The sequence below is a fragment of the Lipophrys pholis genome (assembly GCF_963383615.2).
Source record: "Lipophrys pholis genome assembly, chromosome: 8".
Lineage (NCBI taxonomy): Eukaryota > Metazoa > Chordata > Actinopteri > Blenniiformes > Blenniidae > Lipophrys > Lipophrys pholis.
In genome coordinates this window covers 27,472,181-27,494,787 of record NC_137630.1, presented here as the reverse complement: position 1 = coordinate 27,494,787, position 22,607 = coordinate 27,472,181, and the positions used below count along the sequence as shown (strand labels likewise).

The window sequence follows — 22,607 nt, the reverse complement described above, 5'->3', positions numbered from 1 at the left end:
TTCTCTCCCTGCTTCAGCATACCTGAATCTAATGATCATGTCATCACCAAGGTTGTGAAAAAGCCCAATAACGAGCCCTTCATTGCAATCAGGTATGCTGCAACTGGGAGAGAGCTAAACCCTGCAGGACCGAGGTTGGACACCCCTGCTTTATGCCCATGATGCTTCGTTATCTGCAAAATGTTTACCAAGGTGTCAAGAAAAGTTTGGAAAACAGAAACATCTGCAGCACTGATCCCCTGAACCTACTCGGCGCTCTAAAGTTTTGATACCTTCTTATCCTGCAGGTCTGTCGAGAGCTCATAGCTGTCTGACAAGGCTTTGCATCTCTTGTTCTCCTCTTCCTCTTGCTTCCGGAGGGCCAGACTTGCGGGTTGGTGGCGCGTCCGCAGAGCCCAGGCCAAGCTGGCCGAGCTGGAGGCCGCCACACACGAAGGAGCCCTGGCGCCGGGGGGCACGGCGCTGCTGTCACTGTAGCGCTCAGAGCCGCGGAGGTAAGGCGACTGGCTGAAGGGGCTGTCTTTGTGGGCGCCCGTCTCCGGACACGGGGATTCCCCTTCCACACTGGAGCAAGAAAAAAACGAGCAGAAGCTCATATCATGAGTCAGAATCAACTATTACACCAAACATTTCAAAGTCGAGAGACTGTGAAAATGAATAATTGAGTAAATCCAGTCAAATGTTATTTGTAATAACTGACGACTGGGGACTTACGTGTAAAGTTTGGAGCGGTGTGGAATCAACCATCTTTTATGGGAACTCATGTTTTACATAAATCGTGACTATCTCTTTCATGCAGTGCAAGGCCTGACAACAGTCTCTGTTTTCATTGTGAATCGGTAAGCCAATAGACAGGAAAGTTTCAGCCCGTTTCCTTTAAAAGAGCCCATGATATCAGTTAATGTACGGCCAAAGCCTGCCCACTGCTGCCTAGTCTTTGCCTCGCAAAAGCAAAAAACCTTTTTAAGAGGTTATTAATCACAAACACGTTCCTCCACGTCAACGTAAAGAGAGCGACACACAACTTTTCGTTATGTTACCGGCTTATAAAACAGGCAGCTGCAGTTTTCTGTAAAATATCTTCACAAAATGCATGCAATGAAAAATCCCACAGGCACAAAATTAATCATAAGAAGGTAGAACTGACAACTTATGAGCATCCTATTCTCAGCTGACATGGCAATAGTAACTTATCAGTGATCGAGTGAGTCCAGAAATCCTTTGGTGTCCAGTTGCAGCTTTGACCAGAGTAAATCCACCCTGACTTAGTCACTTTGGGAAAATAACTTCAGTCACATGTTCCTGCCCACATTTCCTTCTTGTGTTAGCCACACCCCCTTCTGTTGGCTGCGCCTGGTCCCACAGCAGGGCAGAGAGAACTGCCAGGGTCAGGGATGTGTGGGAGCATTACATTCAACACATGGAGAAAAAAAAAAAAAGATTTCAGCTGCAAAGAATTGCTCTTTTTGTTTTCTACCTTTCGCACAGTTCGGGCTGTGTTTGAAACATTAATTCAGATCATCAGATGAATAAACAAAGGGACTGAAGTAGTGCCTCATTGGCCATTGTGGTTTTGGGTGGGTCATCCAGTGTCTTGCTCCCTCCCTTCTTGAGTTGTCACCGTTCCACTGGATTGCAGAGACTTCCTGTGTTAGTGTTTCGTCGGGGAAAAAACAAGATTGGAAGGAAAATGGTTCCCGGGGAACAAAGAAGCATTTTAATTTGTTGTGGTTTGGATTGTGTAAGTTAAACTGTTGAAACACAAATACTACACTGCCAGGTCCTTGCACGGTCTTTATAGAGTAGACAGACAGGACATCATACAATGCAGGCTATTTGAGCAGGACATCCTGTGCCTTCAAGCAACACATGGCCTGGCTAAATTATTGTTGAGTCTAACAACAACACAGAAAATGGCTCCATGGGGTTGCATAACCCAAGACCTCAGTCGCAAAAAGACACAATTCTGACATCTACAGGAACAGACACATAACCACAGTTTAACTTTAAAGTTTTAATCAGAAATGACAGCCGTCACATTGTGGCCACTGGTAAACAATGCTGATATTATCAGGATGTAAAGAAATACGCAGAGATATCAAAATGATAGAAAACTGTTAGAATGTTGCACAGCAGACCAAAAATAAGGTCTTGGTAGATTCTTCTATCCTCGTTCTGTCACATTCTTTACACTTCTGCCTCACAAAAACAAGATATTATAAATCCAAAATATGATTACCGTCGTGTTTATATATGAGAATCATTAGATTCTTGTTGTTAGTTTAGAAGAACTACGTTCAATTGCCATATAAATGGGTATTATGGTACCTGTTGTATCAGCAGCCAGTATGTGAACATTTTGTCCTTAAAGTCGTAAACACAGTTTCTAACAGTGAAACAATCAAGCGTGTTGAGTTGAGCAAGTTTGACAAGGGCCACATTGTGATGTCTCGTACATCTGCAGCTCCTGTGAGGTATTCCTGGTCTGCAGTGAATCAGGATCTATCTGAGTCCTCCAATGAGGCAAAGGTGGTGAAAACAGTGAGCTGGACACTGAAGCAGGTAGGTAGTAAAGGAGGAACCACGAGGTCCGAAACAACATCAGGTGGGTGGCCTTGTGCGCGAGAAACCTCGTATCATCGACTTGAGTATTGGTGCAGATGATGGACACGCACATATGTTTCATTGAGATGGTTTTCTCTGATGGCAGTGGCCTCAGTAACACAACAAGTTCAAGGTGGCAACTTGTGGCTCCACTTCAAAACTTATAGGACTCTAAAATCCGCAGTTAATGTCTTGTAGCCAGATGGGTGCTTCTTTCCTTTTCCCACTCTCCATACCTTCATGTTTCATCAATGCAAGTCACCAAATTCGCGGGTCTCTTTCCTGTAGCCTGTGCTTCCCTTTCTCTCCCCCGTCTCTGCACCTTCCTGCACGAGCTCTAAAAGATTCTGATCTCATGTTCCTGCCTCAATCAAGATTACAGCGCGTTAATTAAGTTCGCTGTCTGATGACGACTTGCTGTTTTTACTGTTCTCCGGCTCTTTCCTATCCTTTTCCTTCTTTTACCATCCCTTAAGTTCAACCCGCAGAGGTTTCTTTGTGTTAAAAGTGAGACACCCACCTTTCCATCGTAGTTCCTCATGTGGGATTGTTGCGTTTTCAACTGTATTTCTTGGATGTAAAAGTGCTGAGATAGCAATATCTGTGTTATATAGAAAAAACTAAGAAGACAAACACTTGCCATGCCTCTCTTGGGCCGGGCTGTTTGGGCAGCAAAAAATAAAAAATTAACTATAGAATATTAACCAGGTGGCCATAATGTTATGGCCGGTTGGTGTGTGATACAGAAAGTGTGGAACTCCATCACAGTGTTAAAAAGTCGTTCTTCATTTCCACTTCGAGCAAATCAATTAGGAGCAACAAGGTGTTGCTCCATATACTGTTAAAACTGTTTTCTTCTCTGAGCAGCATCATTTATCATTCCACCTCCTCCTCCTCTGCTCCTTAAATAGAGAAACCAAGAAGAGGGAGGGGGTTGCCTGGTGACGGTTGCTGTGGGACCTTTGTGGGCGGTGAGGCAGTTGTTAGGATGAGAAGCGTAGTTGCCATGACAATGTATTGACTGTTATCACCATTAAAGGTGGGTGTTGAAGATACTCCACAGATTGTGAATGACAGTACAGTTAATACTTATGAAAACAGATTAAAATACCACAAATATATTAGGAAAGAGTGAATAACACAAACATTGTCTGCGCTTTACGTCTAAATGAATCATTCCCAGTTTGATCTTTGTATATATTTTACATGTGTTTTTGTGGATAAGTTGTAAGAATACAAATATGTAACTCAGAGTTGCTTCAAAAGGCTTCGAGGCACTTCATTGCTTCTGCCAACAGGTAGACGCAGGCAGGGACTCTGCCTCACTCGAAGTTACTGCAAAGCACATCAGCAGGAGCAGATGGTATTTTCATTCATCTGAGTCACAGGCAGCTAAAATACGAACAGCGAGGCAACATTAGGCGCCCCACATGCCGGCTCTCATATATCCGTCTTTGAATATTCATAAACCTCCTTTTTAAATTTTGTCTGTTCAAATATCGTCAATACTTCTATAACCTTTATTTAAAAGGAGGCTAAGGCTGATTCCAGCTGTACAATACAATGTGAGGCGGTCCATGACAGGTATCACACACATTTTATATGGAGAATTTGGAGTCATCATTTAATCTAAATAGACCTGAGTTTCCAGTTAAAGCACATGCAAGCATAGGGAGAGCATGCAAACTTTATTTTGAAAGGATCTGGGAACAAACTCCACCAACAATGTGCAGCCCTTCTCATATCATCAAGAAGGAAAAACTAAATATTTTTATTAAGACTCGGGTGACATTTTTACACTTAAATATAGATTAACTGGAGTATCTTTGAAAATGCTTTACACAATGTAAGGTGGCATTGGGTGACTATGGGCAAAGACACCGACAGAGACAGACAACCACACATACCAAAATTCAACAATTGACCTAAATATTGCATGTCTGGGAGGAAAATGTAGTGTCCGTCAAAAACCGAAATCCTGCAGTAATCCCTCCCTGACATTCTCACCATGAGGAGAGAAGGAGAGAGAGAGAGAGAGAGGAAGAGAGCAAATGCCCTTCACATGTCACGAGGAAGGAAAATCAAAATATCATCCTGAGACAAGGGTGACATTTTCTCAAATACCACTCAATAGATGAACTCTATAGATCGTGCAGCGTTATATTCGCAGAGATCTCCATCTCACACGATCTATATGCAGCAAAGCCTGCGCAAATATCACACATTGAAGTTTCCTTCGAAGTGCGGGGAGGCAATTTTAACACTTTCAAACATCTAGATGTACAATGTAAATAAATAAATAGACGAAAAACATGGAAACAATATAAATGCCTTTGTTTTTGCCACATAAGCTTGAAAATCAGCCTCCAAGTGAGCATGCGATTACCCAACAGGCAATTTGAAAAAAAAATTCTGAAAATGTCACCTAGAAATACTGTTGGTAACAGTTTCACAACCGTGAAGCAGAACTGAACAACTCTGGACTCGTTCAATCAAAGACATTTTCAACTACAGTGAGATCCTCCATCCTTAAAAAAAAAAACAAGATTAAAAATCAACCCTGGCCTTGTAGGATCCCTGTGATGAACTGGTCACATCGTCCATGAAGTATCTGCCCAAAAAACAAACAAGAAAACCCTGAAAACGTTAAATGTAATGACTCTTTTTAAGAACGAGAACTAAATGCTGCATTTATTTTAATTACAAAAACAATCTTTAGAAAACAGCTACAGTACAGTCCATTCAGGACCGGGAGGGTGTAACACTTTCATTTGGTGTCACTCGCACTACAAGCCAGACGGTAATATGTTGTGAGGGACAGGGCGAGGATGACATTCGAGTAAAAAGTTTTGTTGTATAAAACATGAGTGCGGCCATATCGCAGCTGGCATCTGGATCTCATTACTTATGTAGGCAACCCTGTATCCCTGTTACAGTGCCAGGGAGAGGTGCTCTCCAGAGGCTCCCTCATAAAGACCGGCCCCAGAGTTTCACTGCTTTCCCACCATTTAATTGGAGGCGAAGCAGATGGCTGAAACTCTAATAAACAAGTAAGTGATTGCTGATGGTGTTTGAGGGATAAAAGACGGGGGCAGGAATTGACGGCGAAGAGAGAGTGAATGGGAACCAAGTGCTGCAAAAAGTGCAACGTCGCCTCCGAATAGCCCACCGCCCGCCTGCTTGCACCTCAGTCATAAAATATTGATGTGCCGAGAGTGTGTGTGCATTTGTTGACGTGCGTGTATGAAAGAGCAGCAGTGGGTCCAGGCTCTGCTATCGAACCCGCAGCGGGACGCCGAGGCTGACGGATTAACCTCTCAGCCGCCTGCCACGCAAATGCCAATAACTGCATCGATCTGTCTGTTGACTTATTTCCACCTCAGCATTAACTCAGTGCAGTTATCTGTTAATCATAAACTCCTGTGTAACCACCCTCCCCCCCAATCCCCATTTGTTCTAAAGTTTAAAACCTCATAAGCCTAACTCCTGGCGTTCCAAAAGAGGACGACAAATGATTAAAAAGAGCAGAAAGGCCCCCGGCAAGATCCCAGCTAATTACTTTGGTGATACGGGATGTGATAATATTTGCTATTAATTTCAGGTCTTAAAAGGAGCAGTGAAATCCAGTGAAATGAATCTCCTGCCGGAACAATCTGTATTATCTTTGTCATGACGTGATCCTTTTCTTTCCAACTGAAAAGAAACAATCACATCATTCATGCGTCCAATCAGAGCATTCCTGCACCGCCAACACTCTGCTGCCATTTCACTGCCTCAAGCTGCGAGCTTCCCAACACACACGCACGCACGCACGCACACGCACACACACACAGAGTTCATTTCTCTGTGACCCGGAGCCTCCGGTTCAAAGCTCTACGGTAGCTATGGACGAGAAGAGGATGCAAACCTTAATGTTAAATACAAAAGTGGTGAAACAACAGATTAGAGAGTCGAGTGGCTGAACTGTCAGCGAGGCCACTGAGTGATGCGGCTGAGAAACAGAGGTATTTTGTTGGCATCAGATAATCTCTGGCACCGAAGCAAGAAAGAATACAGAGATAAGTGATGTTTATAGAGACACCGACTCAAAACACTGCACTCGATGACGGGAAATCTACGTTTTCATCTTTTCACGTTTAACACGGCCTCATAACAAACTTGATGCAGCTAATTTGGCCTTCACAGCAACAACAACAGTCACTTACTGTTTAAAAGGCACTGCAACCTTTGTAAAAGCATATAGCTAATTTACTTAAGGGCTCAAGTCATTTTCCAAACAGCACTCATCCTCTTTGCTCCGTGTCTTAATGCTTTATTTGCATTTCCTTTAAAGCAGCACCCGTGACACTGCAGATTACTTCTGAAGTTGTGTATGTCACCTGAACGGCATGTTGGCAGTGTCACACAGGTAGCTGCGCATAACCCATCCATCACCCTTCTTCTGTCATTCATGTCTGCGGGACATTTTGACTTTTTAAGAACAACCTGACAGCTTCTGTAAACAGAACCTGATCATATGTTAGTTTGTTTTGAAGTCCATCTGTGGTGATTAAGTTACATTGTACATCTCACATTCACCACACAAGAGCGCCCGTCCTGAGCGTCAGGTCATGTGCGCAGCATCTCCGCACAAACAAGTATAGTCACGTTTCACTGGTGCCAAAATAAAATGCTCTTTTTTGTGACAGTTTGTACGAGTGAAACAAAAAGTGAAAGGTTCTTACCATGCTGCTACCGCTAGAAAGGTCCCACACTGAACTCCAGCAGCTTACTCACAAACACACCCTCTGACTCTCACTCTTTCACTAACACCCGGCAAAGCTGCACAGGCTACATTCTTGACAGTCCTTTGACAGCGTTGAACCTCCCACCCTGCCCAGCTCCTTCCCTCCTCCCGCCCGACTCCTCCTGATCACTGACACATGCAACGTCAGTTTTTATTACACAATGCCAGAGTAAAAAAGATACACGTCACCACGACACAGGAAGGAGGAGCGGACAGAGACACAGGAGTGTGCCCATTTATTGTAAAAAGAGAGATTATTTGGAAACCTGTTTACATACATTGGGGGGGGGGGGGGGGGGGGGGTTACAGGAAGAGTGATTGAGTAGAACTGAAAAGATGCATCAATAAACAATATGCTTTATTTGCATATTACAATTTTATGAATATTATTGCGTCTCTTGTTGGTTGAGCTCTCTGTGGATTCGTAGTTCGATCTGCTGCACTTTTACAAACTTTCCTGTGACAAACCTCGAATGAAAAACTACCAGATTCTCTGCTAGTTATAAAATAAATTTGGCTGAAAAACTACATTTATTTGCATATTCCACCTGGTTTTCACCAGCAAAATGCTAATCGGGCCTCCGCCATTAATGCTATGTGCACTGTGTGCTCTGCAGGGAAAAGCATTAACATTCAAGGATTAGGAGCACCACGCTAGCAAAATATCACTGAAAACATTATTAATGCAATTACTTTTTGGGGTGGTGATTACAGTACAATGAGCTTGAGGTGGAGAGAAGTGACGCACACGTACAACCAGCATGACTGAACACAAGAGACCATTCCAGGAACACTCAAAGTAGGTCATCTTCATGAGAGAATCAAAAAAGATAAAGTGTCCTCGGGAGCTACACATCTTCAATTTTTCAGAATCCTAAACAAGTTTTGTCGTCAAGATTTAAGGATGAACAGAAGAGCAGACATGGGAATATATCATCAGATGGAACAGTCGTGTTCAGACAAATCGCGTACAGTTTTACATCATATAGGCGCTGCATAATCGCCGTGAACTGGCGTGTATAGCAATGCTAAGAGATAACAAATGGTGACTACTGTGCACATCTGAAATGACATGACTCAACTAGTAGGTCTGAGATAAGCATGAGTGTGACAGTAACGAGCAGACGACAGTAATGCGCGTTGACAGCTTGATATGGCTGCGAGTGAAGAAACAAATTGCGAAGAATACAGAGAGGGGGAAAAAAAAAACAAAAAAAAAACAAACATCGAGAATTCCTTAAGTGTAAATTGGCACACAAAATAATATGGTACAAAAATAAACCAAAGACTGCACACGTACGACAGATACCGCATGCATTTCTATGATTTCTTTTTTTTTTTCTTGCTGGAATGCAGCGAGACTTGGTGTTTTTTGGTGCACAGTGAGGTCTCTTGTTTTCTGGCAGCATAAACTGTGACAGGCTTTTTCGCAGGTAAATGTGCGAGCGAGCCGTTGTGGGTCAGTCACACCTCGGCTCAGCGAGAGGAGGGGCTGCTGCAGCCTGAGGCAGAACAACAGAACTGATGGGCACGCTCATCCTCACCCTCCTCTCTTGGAAAGCACCATGGGACAAGTAGAAGAAAAAAAAAACAAAAAACAGAAAGAAATACAGGACAGACGGCAGACAGACAAGACAGAGAGAAAAACAAGAAGGAGGGACAGAGAGTGAAAAACAGCATGAGACACACAGAAGCAGATAAAGCAGAAAGGCTCAAATGGGAGGCATATTAAGTGAAAATAGGAATTAAAGGCATTTTTGTTTAAAAAAAAACAAAAAGGGTTTCTACTGACTGGGCATGTGCAACTCAGGGCCAACTAATGCCATTAGATGGCAGTGTTGGAGCATCATGCACAGATGTGTCTGAGGCAGAAGTCAGTTTAAAGGGAAATGAAGGAAGGGAAGGAATGGAGGTGAGAATTCATCAGATTAACGTGTGACTCAGTCCACCACAGTCCCAAAGCTTATTGGCGGTGACTGTTTCCTCTTCGAGGAGCTGTGTGTTTTTTGCAGGCTGGTGGAGCCTCATAACTCCAGTTGTTAGTCACATCTGGGGGCAGTGGGAGACTGAAGCACAGGCTTTTGGAGAGGGTGGTGAAGAAATGCAGGAGGGGAGTCAGGAAAAGTGGATGAAATGCATAAAGGAGCTGACAAGGCAACTTTTTGTTGTGAACAGGCTCTGGGGGTTGTTGCAGGCGACTTGAAGGTACCTTCAAGGAGTTAAAGAGAGTCCTTTCTTGGTACTTACTTAATTAGGCCCCCATGGGAGCCCTTACCTTTCCTCCTGCTGTAAGCTTTGGTCAGCAGAGGGGCAGCAGTACTGATGGCGACTGACGAAGCTGTGAACAGTCAGACTGGTGGGAAACAGAGCGGCAGAAGCAGCGCTGCTCGCTGCCGTAGGAGTGGTGGGAGCCGAGATGGGCTGCCCTGATATAGACGGAGGCCGGACACTGACAGCAGAAGGACCAGAGATGGACGATGCACACACGTAAACATGTAGAAAGCAGAGAAACACAGACACGTACAGTCAGCACTGAAGCAGAGAGCGAGAGAGAGCGAGAGAGAGCGAGAGAGAGAGAGAGCGAGAGAGAGAGAGAGCGAGAGCGAGAGAGAGAGAGAGAGAGAGAAAGCATCTGAAGCTGCACACTGATAGTGACACATCATAGAGGAGCAACGGCGATACAAGGAATGGCACATTAAAAAGAAGCGAGATGTAGACGTGCAGAGATTACAGGTAGTTTCAAGAGTAGCGAGAAGAGTTTGTGTGTGAGGTGCGGTGACATTTAAGTTGTTTAGGCTAAGAGTTAAATCACCAAAACTTCAAGCACTCTACTGGATTATATAAAGCTCTATACTGGTCTACAGTAGAGTTCTTTCGTGGCTCATCCCATGTGAAAAGTGGAGAAGCACTCTGGGTAATGCATACAAAAGTGCACATACGACACAAAAGCCTCTCCGCTTCTCAAACCGGGCAGGAATTAGAGATGTTTCATCTGCAGATTGTGAGCGAGCAGCTGAAGAGTGAGCAGTGGTTGAGATTAGCATGTAAATGGCTGGTCTCTCACTGGAGCCAGATGCTGTCAAGGACATGCAGTCCCTGTCATTTTAGCACGGGAACGCTGTCCGAGAGGCTCGGAGAGCGGCGCGCAGATACGGCAAAGTGAGCACAAGAGGGAAGTAAGATGGTGCCACGCTTTCGCACTCCGCTTGAGTTTACCAGCTCGCTTAATGGGCAGCTGCGCTAAATACGGGGGGGGGGATAAGCATGATTTTGGAGGGACTACAGTACCTTAATTAAATTTAATGTGGTAGTATAAAAGCTGCTTGGGTGCCGGGGTGTTGTAGTTGTTTGCACTGTCATCTCACAGCAGGATGACCGTGCGTGGCTTTTCTTCAACCTCCAACTGTCAAAAGACATGATTGTTGGCTTTATTGTGACTTTAAAATGCCTGTATGTATGAGTGTGTGCAAATTATTGTCTCTTTGACTTGTGATGGCCTTTTAACCTATCCAGGGTGTTCTCTGCATTTTTGTCCATTACCCAAGGAAGCCCAAGCCTCCATCACTACAAACCATATATAGACGCTGGATGGTTGAGTGCCGCTACTTGAATGTGGACTGAGACTATTTCGGGCAGCAGGTTTCAATCTGTTTTTTGCTGATTGTGGTTGGATTTAGGTATGAAAGCAGCATGGACGATCCAGACCATCTGCCCATACAATACGTTTTCCAAAATAACATTAATGTGTGCTGTAGCTTTCGTCAAGGTAGATCAAAATTAGTAAACATCAATGCTACGCCAAATAATTTTAAATAATGCAAAAAACAACATTTTGATTAAGCCTTTCACTCAACTTGGGAATCACTGTGGGATAATAAACATTATAGCAGCTGCTGTTTGGTCCGATGTAAAAAATGATTCCAAAGTAAACCAGACTTCTTCTACATTCGTCTGAATCAAGAGAATTGCTGCACAATTTTTGAAAGCCTCTGTGATAAGTTTGAGTTTTTCCACATTTTTCTCACAGCCAACAAATCCCACAAAAAGACAAACACCAGCGATGACTTAATCCCACTGAAAAGCGTTGCCAAAGTCTGATAATATCTCTGTGACTCTGTGCTCGGGAGCACCAAAAGCACTAAAACAGCGAGACCCCGTAAGTGACATTTTCCTTTATTACTATGAAAACAGGAACAGAAGTTTATTTTCAGTCAAACCCACGTACACCCCCAAGCTGCCGTAAATACTCACAAGCACACCAAATCCCCTGCTGGAAATAGTCCCCGGCAAAATGTAGTATTCACTCCTGCTTGAGTAACTTTCGCTAAAAACTACAGTGCATGGCTGCGTCAGGAAATTGCAAAGCCATTTCTTATTGGAAATATATTCTTATGACCTACTGTGAGAATGATGTGACAGTGTAAGAGGCGTGGTGAAGCTCCAGCGCATTATCACTTGAATGTATAGCTCCTCTCGGCTTTACGGAGCTTTGTGCTGAACACAGTGAAATATTTAACGGCTAAAGTGGACACTGATTAAAGACCAGAAGAAGAACACAAAGAGAGCAAATGTTCAAATCCACTCAAGTTCAAATAGATTTTTACATTTGCTCTGAAACTCCTGGATGTCTAAATGAGAATTCATCTTTAAAGTGATATGTCAACACTGTGTTCATTATTTTCTGCTGTTTCAAATGAAATAAACGGGCTTAAATCTGAGATACACACAATTTAATTGGAAGATATCAAGGGACGAACATTCCTATCTTTTGTGGGATTACCTAACAATAAAAACGCAAACAGCTCTATTCAGGATTACTTCTGATGAGAGCATTTGAACATTAATCAGGATTTTTTTTCCCCCAGCAGTTTTATCATCTCTTTTAAGAAAATTAAACAGAATTGTGTGAGGAAAGTGTGGTGTCAGCAGAAAACAAATACAAACACATGGAGGTCATGCAACAGAAAGGCAACTACATCTGGAATCAAATCACAGTGTTGTGAAGTGAGAGAATATAAAGTGCAAATCGGAGCTTGTGTGGGCTTTCTCCCGTTGTTTAATTTCAATGATGCAAACACAGAAAGTTTGGTTCATAGCCAAATCTAAAGTACATGTGATCATGTGTTGGCCGTGTGCTGGACTGGTGAATTGAGGTTTTGTTACCTTGGGCATCATCATAATATCTTTGTACACGCAGGGAGAACATACAAACTGAAATTAGTTAACCCCAGAATTGAACCCTGGTCTTCTCGTTGTGAGATCGAAAGATTTCTTTTCCTTCAACGTTTACAGTGTACAGTTGATAGTTTGTCAGACAAAGTAGACAAAGGACAGACAGACAGACAGACAGACAGACAGACAGACAGACAGACAGACCATTATCGATATTATCAATTAAGCCCCTGAATCATTGTGAGGTTTCCATTGTGCCACCAGCTTCTCTTTGGCAGCAGTGATGCTTAAACATATGTAAATTTAGAGCAACTTAATTGATTTGTAACAACATCTTGATGATTGTTTTTGGGGCGTGAGCTGTGAAGACGGAGCACGGCACAGCGAGGAGAGCTGCTGAGAAGACCTTCAGGAGAACCAGGGTGGTAAAAGTGAGTGTTTAAAGGATATAATCATGTAGGAGGAGCGCTCATTTGCTAGGTGCAGTTGATAAAAAAGTTCCAATTACGCGAGAATAAATTGTCAGTGGCTATTTAAACTACTGCGGCATATGGAACAGGAGCATATTGTTCATTCCTATTTATAGAGATTGCATGGAGGTTACGAGTCGGCGCCTCGATGCGACGGGTTTCAGGTCTAATTTACCAGCACAGATGCGATACTGCTAACTATCCTGATGGGATGTGACCTGTGTCTTGTTAATGTCTCGCTGTTGGGTCTGTGCAGCATGGAGAGAGAGAGAGAGAGAGAGAGAGAGAGAAGAAAGTGAAGAATTCTGAAACAAAAGGACCTGACGACCCCCTCGGCTTTAGATGGAGCCGCGGAAAGAAGCAGAGGTGCTCTTATGTAAGCCTGAGCCATACACTGTGCAGTTTTACACTGCCAAGATTTGTATTTTACCAATGGCAAATATTGCCTTCTGTTCGAGTATCCACAGTGAGGAAAGTGCTGACAGGCTCATCTAAAATCTGATTCCTGCTTCATGAGCAGTTGTGCCTGAATCCCAGGGAGCCGTGAAAACACACACAATGCCCCAATCTTCCTCCTCATTCTTTCTACTCCTCCATAGAAAAACAAAACACACATGCTACCCACACGTACTCTTATGTATACATCTCTCATTCTGTTATCAGCGGGCCCACACAGAATGGGAAGATAATAAAGAGATGGAGATATGAATCAACACATCACAAGTCAGAAGATTTCAGGAAAAAAAAAATAATGGCGAGGACGCAGGAAGTCCAGACTAAAAGAAAAGTGGTACATTGGGTGAACGTGTGAGGTGGCGTGTATTTAAAGCAGTGAGTTGACAGAGGCTGGAGGCAGGAGGAAGAGTGGGAGGGGAGAGAGAGAGAGAGAGAGAGAGAGAGAGAGAGAGAGAGAGAGAGAGAGAGAGAGAGAGAGAGAGAGAGAGAGCTACACAAGAGTGGGAGAGGTTGAATACAAAGAAGGGCAAGGGTGAAAATAATCAAGAGAGAGAGGAATGGAGGTAAGAAGGACACATGGGCACAAACGTGGATGGAAGGATGCTGCTGGAATCAGTATTTCCTCGAACCTGCGCGGTGGCATGGGGGTGTCGGCGTGTAGGTGAGTGTCTATGTATAGACGAGCGAGGAGAGTGGGAGTGAATCTCACACGAGCCGATCACAAGGAGACGCTGGGCTTGGGGCAGGTTTACGTACCACAGCACGAGCGGCGGCCGGCCGGCCGGCCGGTCAGAGGGCAACGCCGCTTACATCCACGTGGCCCGTTCGGCAAGTGTCCACAGAAAGTGTGCCTGTCCAATTCTGACGGTGGCGGTTCGAGCCACTCCAAACTCTGCTTTCACCACCCCACACCCCTCCTCCTCCTCCTCCTCCTCCTCCTCCTCCCCACCATTGTCTATCAAATAAGCGTGTGGGAGCGCACTGCGTCATCCCACCTCCAGCGCGTGACCCGCCTGACTCCAACTGACAAGCAGAGATGTTTGATAACCACACATGCTGCGTCGTAGCCTAAAGTTGAGTGTATTCAATGCCCCCCCACACCACCCCTCTTCTCTTACACCAGCTCTGCCACAACCAGCCCCCCCCCCCCCTGGTTTTCCACTGCAAGCTTGAGTCTCCTGCTGCTTGGCAACAGTGCGGACTGCCTGTGTGGGCGTTTGGTGTTGAGTGCCAGGCAAAAGCACTGACGAGGAAGGGGCACGGTTATGGTTACGATTCAACTACGCACACCAGGCACCTGCTGTAGCCAGTGTGCACGCATGCACAGGTGTGTGTGTGTGTGTGTGTGTGTGTGTTTGGTTCTAGCTGGATATGATTCACTCCAATGAAGAACAATTAGACTTCGTTTAACTGTGATGTGGGAGTCGGAGAAGGTGTAATTCAAGAAAGATGATATCCCCGCAGATCACCAAGAGGGATATTCTGTAAAGTCTGGATCAAATCTCCATTATAAAGCGTGACTAATTATTTTGCGGTTGCAGGCCAGAGAATTCACGTCCTCAACTTTTTCGGCAACAAAAAAAGCCTGCGAGGTGTGATAAATGAAATGTGTCCGCGCTCATCCGTCTTCGGTCTCCTTCGTTCCCGTCAAGCCGTCATTCAATCCGGCTCCTGTCTTTCACCCTGCTCCTGCTCCCACTCCTACCCTCATCACTTCGCTCTGTCTCTCTATTCGGTGTCTCTCGCCCACAGAGTTCTTCACAGAAGAGCTCACAGCGTTCCCACGGTAACCAGTTTCCCTGATTCCGCTCCTCGGAACACGTATGCGAGGGTAAGACAAACATCCCGCCTCAAGAGTGCCACTTATCTGCATCTCAACGAGAAAGAGAGTGAATAAAGTCATAGTAGCACCTGGGAACAGAAGAGGGAAGGACGTTTTTGAGGCTGTTAAATGCTGATCTACAGAGTCCAGTTAAAGACGGAGGGAGTTTTGGAGTAAATCTCCAGTGAAGCCTAGAACTCGCAGATTGAGCTACTTCCTCGTTGTCCGTCATCGTGACTGACGGAGCTGTAAAAATTCTGTCTGAATATTTTGTTACCTGTCATTTTAAGTCATGCAACCACCGAAATAAATTTGACTGGTATCACATTTTAACATGGCAGCGCTTTATTACATCCATCCATCTTCTGGTCCCAACGAGCTCATGGTGGCAGGAGGGGAGCCAAGAAGACATCCACGCATCCCAGCTCTTCTGGAGAGAGACTCTAAGCTGTCCCACACCAATAAGATTAATCCGTCCAGCGGGTGTCCTGGGCCGACCCCGGGGCCTCTTCGCAGTTGGACCCGCCTGGTAGACAAGCTGACAAGCAACCCGCCGAATCCGATATACCTGAACTACCTCAGCTCTCCTCCTCTCGATGCAGTAGAGTCGTCACGCCACGTTCAGTCTTTCTACGATAATCCTCACTCAAATTCAAAAAGTGACCACTCTGCACAGAGAGCTTGCTTACAATATCATGATATTAAATATTAAATAACATTTAGACGCCACACGTAGGCATGCTATTCCATTGGTGCTTGACTGAATTGCTCATTCTCCTGTCCTGAGATTTTAAGATGTATTTATTGTGCGGCCTATTGTCCAGTCTGTACCATGCGCCGTCTTTAATAAAGTCACTGAGTCAGTTTTTCCTCACGAGGGAAGGATGAGGCTTTACCTGCTCTGAGGGTGTAAGAATGAGTTTTGCCAGTGTCAAAGAAAATCATAATAAGACATTTTCTAGAATCTGAAGCAGCAAAAAAAATAAAAAAAACATTCTCTTTTTGTTGAATGCCCTTGCTTTTCTATGGTAATAGAGTGTGTCTGGGAGTGTTTGGCTTCACAATAATGTTTTGGCAAAAGAGATTGTAGAGAGGATTGGAAGCTTTTCTTGAAGGCTAAGTATACTACTTCAGTACTGAATCATTGTTGACCCTTATATATTCATGGCACGTGGATTTGTTATGATTTTACTCAAAACACATGTAACATATGAGTGCTTCTGCCCCCTTTTCCCCTGAGAAATCTTTAAAGTTCCCGCAGCAGCTATACAGTTTTACATTATGTTTGTGGTTGTGTGTGTTACGATTAAGTGACATACTCAGGAACCAAATGGACGGTCGTACGGACACAGTAATAGACTAGCTTATGGGCTCAAAGCTTTATTTCTCAGCTTTGTTTAGAATTTGCACTGCAATGATACTTCATTAAAATATAAATCTTAGGATCATTATCTAGAATATTACAAGTAACTGATTTGCTTTGGTTGGAACATATATATAATATATATATATATATATATATATATTATATATATTGTATTTTCATGATAGATCTGTTTCCCACAGTAATGTTGGTGACTGTATACATTAAGAAAATATCTGCCCTCTATAAACTAATCTGTCAAAATGACTGACAGCGCTCCCATCTTTTCATCCCATTTGTAACCGATTTTAATTTTCTTTTTCATCATTGACAAATTTCCCTTTAACGCGACCTCTGGTTTAACCAACTGATGACTGGACACCAGCTTGGCCTCCTGCCTTGCTCACTAATGACAAAGCAAGACCCCCTAATTTACCACGGCTGCTGTTCGGACACAACTGTTATCTGCACACAGCTGCAGTTTAAAACAAAGCTACTCCAAGAAGATAGGGGGTAGAGGAGGAGGAGGAGGAGGAGGAGGAGGAGGAGGAGGGTGTTTCAGGATCAGGATATAGGTGAGAGGAGCAGCGGGAAGGAGAAGGAGGAGGATGCACGCGGAAATGCAATATTGAAACTGTCTTGAGGACGGATTTACAGTTTCCACAGCAACTATGCCATATCTCTCTCCTCGGAGGACTCCTGCTTCAAGAACATTTCACTTCTCGCAAAAAGCTTAACACCACAGCTATTCCGTCGTCTCCCTCGCCATTTCAAAGAAGTCATATGCCGGCAGATAGTGAATGAAGGGGGGACAAGGTCACAAGTCTGGTAGAAGCATAACAATATATTGCTAACAATCATGTCACAAACCGAAAAACTGGACAATTTGCTGAGATCATTTTGTTAAAGAATCTGTCTGCTTGCTGATATGACATCTCCTCTTTCTGTTGCCTCACCTGGTTGTTTTTTCCCCACCCTGTATTTTTACAGCGTCTGCTGCCAAGGAACTGAAAGACCTCATGATTCTTGCAATATGGAAATCTGACTCCAGAATGAAATGTCACATGAAACTGTAAACCCTGTGAACACATCTGCTGTGACTTATAAAATACATGGTGATAAAAAAAACCCACAAAAAAACCCGATAAAAATAAATTCAATTTGAGCGCCTGAATGTGCTGAATCTGAAGGTCACTGGTCAATCTGCTCTGGGGATGAAATGCAGGTAGTTTATTTTTTTATTGGGCTGGTAATATTTTACTCCTCAGTAGCATGTGGCTAATTACAAATGAGTACGAGTATAATTTTCCCTTTGCACGTCGTATGAAGCCATGAACACTCAATGCACTCAGAAATGGCAAATAGAAGGCAAAAAAACCCTCCCACATACAGTTGCCTCCCACACACACACACACACACACACACACACACACACACACACACACACACACACACACACACACACACACACACACACACACACACACACACACACACACACACACACACACACACACACACACACACACACACACACACACACACCATTTAAATTTTCCATCAGGCTAAACTACATCACAGCAGTCATTAGCACTGTTGTGATATTTTAACTCTCAGTTAAAAAAGAGACAAAAAAAAACTAAGCATTGTGTAACAAGTGTCCCGAAACTGAAAATACCAACAAGCTTGTGGCTGCATTTTCTTAAGAAATCATCAGCAGCTGCAGCTGCACTGCATTTCATCACACCGTGTGTTGGGAGCAGGTCAGGCTCAGCCAAGCTTACCCACACACTCGCCTGGGGCGAGTTCGTTTCTCCGAGTCGTATCGGCGCTTATCTCAGTTGCTTAAAAAGACAAACTGGTAAAAAAAAAAAAAAAAAAAAAAACGAATACACATGAGGTTGTTATCAGCATCGGGAGAGAGAATATTCAATCGGGGGACAATGAGTGTGCTTCTGCATCAACGCCGGGAAAAGAAAAAAAGCGGCTGAGCATGAAGGGGAAGAGAAAGAGAACAGCACAAAAGTAATTTCTGCAGCTTCTCTGAGTCATATCTGCAGCAGTGGGAAACAGAAACAGCGAGGGGGAGAGAGTGAGTGTATGTACGTGGGTATGTGTGAGAGAGAGAGAGAGAGAGAGAGAGAGAAAGAGAGAGAGATGGAGGGAGTTAGACAGAAAGGGACAGTGAGAGCGAGAGAGAGCGAGAGAGAGAGAGAGAGAGAGTAGGGTGGGGGTTATGAAGGGGACGGGGGTCATGTGTAATAGAGCTGCACAAAATCATCAAGACTGAGCTCCTTCTGAAACGAAAGCCCATTAACGCTCACTCTCAATATCCCCTGAACAGAATGAATGTGAGAGAGAGTGGGGCGCGAGGCCTCGCCGCCCTGCGTGCAGCGGTGGAGGAGAGGGATGGAGGTATGTTGGAATGGAAGAGACGAGCACCTTCACTGGGCGGGGGGGTGGATGCTTCCAAACACTCCCGCTGTGACGGCAAGAGGAAACTAGAAGATAACATGAATCCCTTTGTCTTCTTCTTGTTCTTTGGCCGTTATATAATAGCACGGTTCTAAGTGGCGGCACCAGAGGGGCCGTCACCAGGACCTCCCGCTGCCCCGGCCTTTCATCCTATAAGCCGGGTTAACACAGCTGCATGGAAACCACGACGTCTCGCCCAGAACCGTCACCACGGCCTCCAGAGCCGCAAACCAGCACCTTCACCCCCCCCCCCCCAGTTATCTAACAAAAATCCTCCCAGGTGAGGTGCTTACGGCGTGCACACACTCACACCCCGGAGTCGATTGTAATTACACTCTGGTCACACTAATTAATCTCTCGTGCACTCTGTGTCTGTCTCTCTCCCTCGCTCACTCTTATCACACAATCTGTGCACTCATCACAACAACACATGCATTATATAAAAGATATACACAGAAACACACACACCTGATCTCTCCCGAAATAACAAAAACAACAACAAAAAAAGAAAAAAGAAAAACATCTGCTGCTCTCTGTAGCGATGCCCTCTACCCTGCTGCTTCTTGGAGGCGGGACTTAAGAATATTTTCACCTGAAGGCCTTCAGAGTCACATTGTTCACGGTGCCATTAACAGCAGGAGTGGGACTGAACAGGGCCAAGTTTGGGACAGCTGTTTATGCTGAGCCGCTTGGGGGGGTAGTGACTTTGTTTTGATGCAACTCCAGCACGCACAGTGAAAAAAAATGAAGAGTTTTTCTGGTTTCTTTGTCCGAATATGAAAACTTGCCGGTTACGTGAGCCCCCAGAGGCCACGAACAAGGAACAAAAACTAATTGGAGAAAAAAAAACCAAAAAACTGTCTCTCTGAGCCTTTTTCCTTCTCTTGTCCCACACACCCTGTTGACAGATGGTAAGTCAGTGTGTGCGCTCCACCTTTTTTCTTTTTTAGACTGAGACACGCTGAGTAAGGTCGCTCACTCACTTTCCTCCCCCCTTGTCATCTCTCTCTCTCTCTCTCTCTTCCCCTTTCCTCTCCCACATCTTCCTTCTGTCTCTCCCACTGATCCCAGATATAATTAGAGAGCCGTGGCCACCCAGGACGGGGAGTCGCCTGCTTGCATTTGATCCATTATCAGAGGAGAGGGTACCGCCACTGACCTCAGCTAATAGGCCAGATTTTGGTTTGGGCTGACTCACAGCCAGACGGGCACAATATGGCTCCGCTGTGCGGGTGACTCTTTATTAAATGTGACACTTCATATGATCCGCTTGTCTGAGCCTGAATCCAGAGTCGGCTACAACCGCTACAGGCAATTAACAGGGGGGGGATCAGCAAGATCTACATTTGCAATTCATCACTGCGTTCAACACCCACATAAATAACTAATATGTGCTTCGGTCTAATGACTAAGTCACCCCCTGGGATGAGGGGGGGTGGGGGCTCTCAGCAGAGGTAAAGACAACTCCAGTCGATAGGGAGATTTAGTGAAATCTGAATCAATCCACTGGCGAGTGGATTGGGACTGTGAGGAAACAGACAAGGAGCGAAATCCGGCGATGACTGCTCATATGATGGCGCGTTAAGAGACGGATGTGCGCAGGAACCAACAGCCTCTGTTGTTAAGACTGCAACTATTTATTTCACTGTGTACTTTTGCACATGAATCGCTGCCTACTCACAAAGCTTAATGCTTGCAGAACAAAAGCCCTGTATCTGTGTGTGTGTGTGTGTGTGTGTGTGTGTGTGTGTGTGTGTGTGTGTGTGTGTGTGTGTGTGTGTGTGTGTGTGTGTGTGTGTGTGTGTGTGTGTGTGTGTGTGTGTGTGTGTGTTTGGGTAAAAGCGAAGGGCAGATGCACTTGCTGTTTGCGGCACTTTAACTTCAGGCTGGCCTTGAATTGGGGGGAAGGGAGCCACAAGAAAAAATTAATTAATTAAAAAAAATCTCTCTACGAGACCAGGCAGTCTACAATTCAGAGTGAGGAGGACAATAAAAGCACACTTTCAGCAAGCAGTGTGAGGATTTTCTTACTGAAAGGCTTCTCTGGTACAGGAAGTTTGGATAATTACAAAAAGAAAAAGACCTCAGCCCTCATGCCTGGACTCCAGCTTTAGTCGCTGTATTACTCTGAAACTCCTACAGCCCTGGCACATTAGACTGGGATCATTGCACAAATCATACTCCCGGCAGGCAAAATTACACACAGCAAGATAAAATAGACACCTTGAGCACTTATCACTCTACCCATAATCCTCCAGTGCTCTGCATATTCCCTCTTAGTGGTGTATTAAAATATCCCTTCTTAGGTTTCATTACTGTGAGGATTATCTCTGATGACTGGAAAGGCTGCCGCTGCTCGCAGGCTGTCATCAAATGGGCTTATAACATGAATGTTCTGACACTCTTAAGATGCTACACAAACCGTGGTCATTGCCGCGGTTTAGAATAACGCGGACATTCCTGTAATGAGACATCATTGCCACTTATCATGAGTGGAAGGGTGAAGGAGGCAAGCGAAGAGGCCTGCGTGTGAGGCTGAGCACTTACTTCCTGCGTAAGGTGGTACTGGTGTTGGTGTCTGTGCTGTCGGTGCGCTCCAGCCGGTCTCGCTCCGTGGTGGAGGAGCTACAGGAGAGGCCCCGGGTCAGCCTGGTGTGGGCTCTCCTGTCCCGGCCGGGCACCGGGGCTGTGGTGGTTCCGGCCGTCGCCTGAGACGTGGAGGTGCTTCCATTCCCACTGGAGGCGCCTCCTCCTCCGTGGTGGATGGGGAGGGACAGCGGCTGGCTGTGGTTGTGGTTCTGCTCGGGGGCGTCCGACCCCGGCGTGCGCGGCTGGCGCTCCTGCCTCAGGTCCTGGTTCTCTTGGCTGACGCGATCCAGCTGGCCTTCCAGCTCCTCGATGCGCCTGCGCTGCGTCTCCAGGAGCTTGGCCTGGCTCTCGATGATGTTGTTGAGCTCCAGGAGGTACTCCACGGCCCGGTTCGGGCTCTCCGGGCTGGTCTCCATGGTGGGAGCCCTTCCTCGAGGGGTATGTCCACCACCGGCCACGGCTTCGACCCCGTGGGGCCGAGATCCACCCCCCCCACCAGCCCTGATGAGTTGGGGGGAGGGAGGGACCAACGAGGACTCTGGAGAGGATTAACCGTGGGCCTCGTTTGTTCAGAAACAGAAACCCCACAGAGATTAAAGGGTTGAGAAATTCAGAGTGACTACATATCCCCAAAGATGAGGGCAAAAACAAGCATTATAGCATCTTCGTGGCCATTAGAAATGCTGCAACGCACCGAAAAAAAGTTGAAATCTCAGGAATAAGATCATGATGCTGGTGATTATCTGATTTCCAGAAGCCAAAGTCATTTTGCAATCAGCACGGAGCAGGTTAAGAGTTTGGGGCACCATGATTAATGTCAATTTATCAGGCAAAAGGTTTAAAAAAAACAAGGGGGGGGGGCTGATGTGA

The 22,607-nt window shown here is 45.2% G+C and overlaps 1 protein-coding gene across 2 annotated transcripts in view; it reads right to left on the bottom strand.

Annotated features, from left to right (window-relative positions):
* iqsec2b (IQ motif and Sec7 domain ArfGEF 2b) overlaps positions 1-22,153 on the bottom strand; it is a gene marked incomplete at its 5' end in the record, with an annotated part of 32,595 nt that extends 10,442 nt beyond the window's left edge. Inside the window, 2 exons of one of the 2 annotated variants that reach the window (XM_080470312.1) lie at positions 273-564; positions 21,696-22,153. In XM_080470312.1, coding sequence (XP_080326438.1) covers positions 273-564; positions 21,696-22,153 — 750 coding nt within the window. Of the gene's footprint in view, positions 1-272; positions 565-714; positions 827-21,695 lie in introns of those variants that run through there. The other variant, XM_080470313.1, reaches the window with a different exon arrangement.
* Positions 22,154-22,607: the final 454 nt, after the last annotated feature.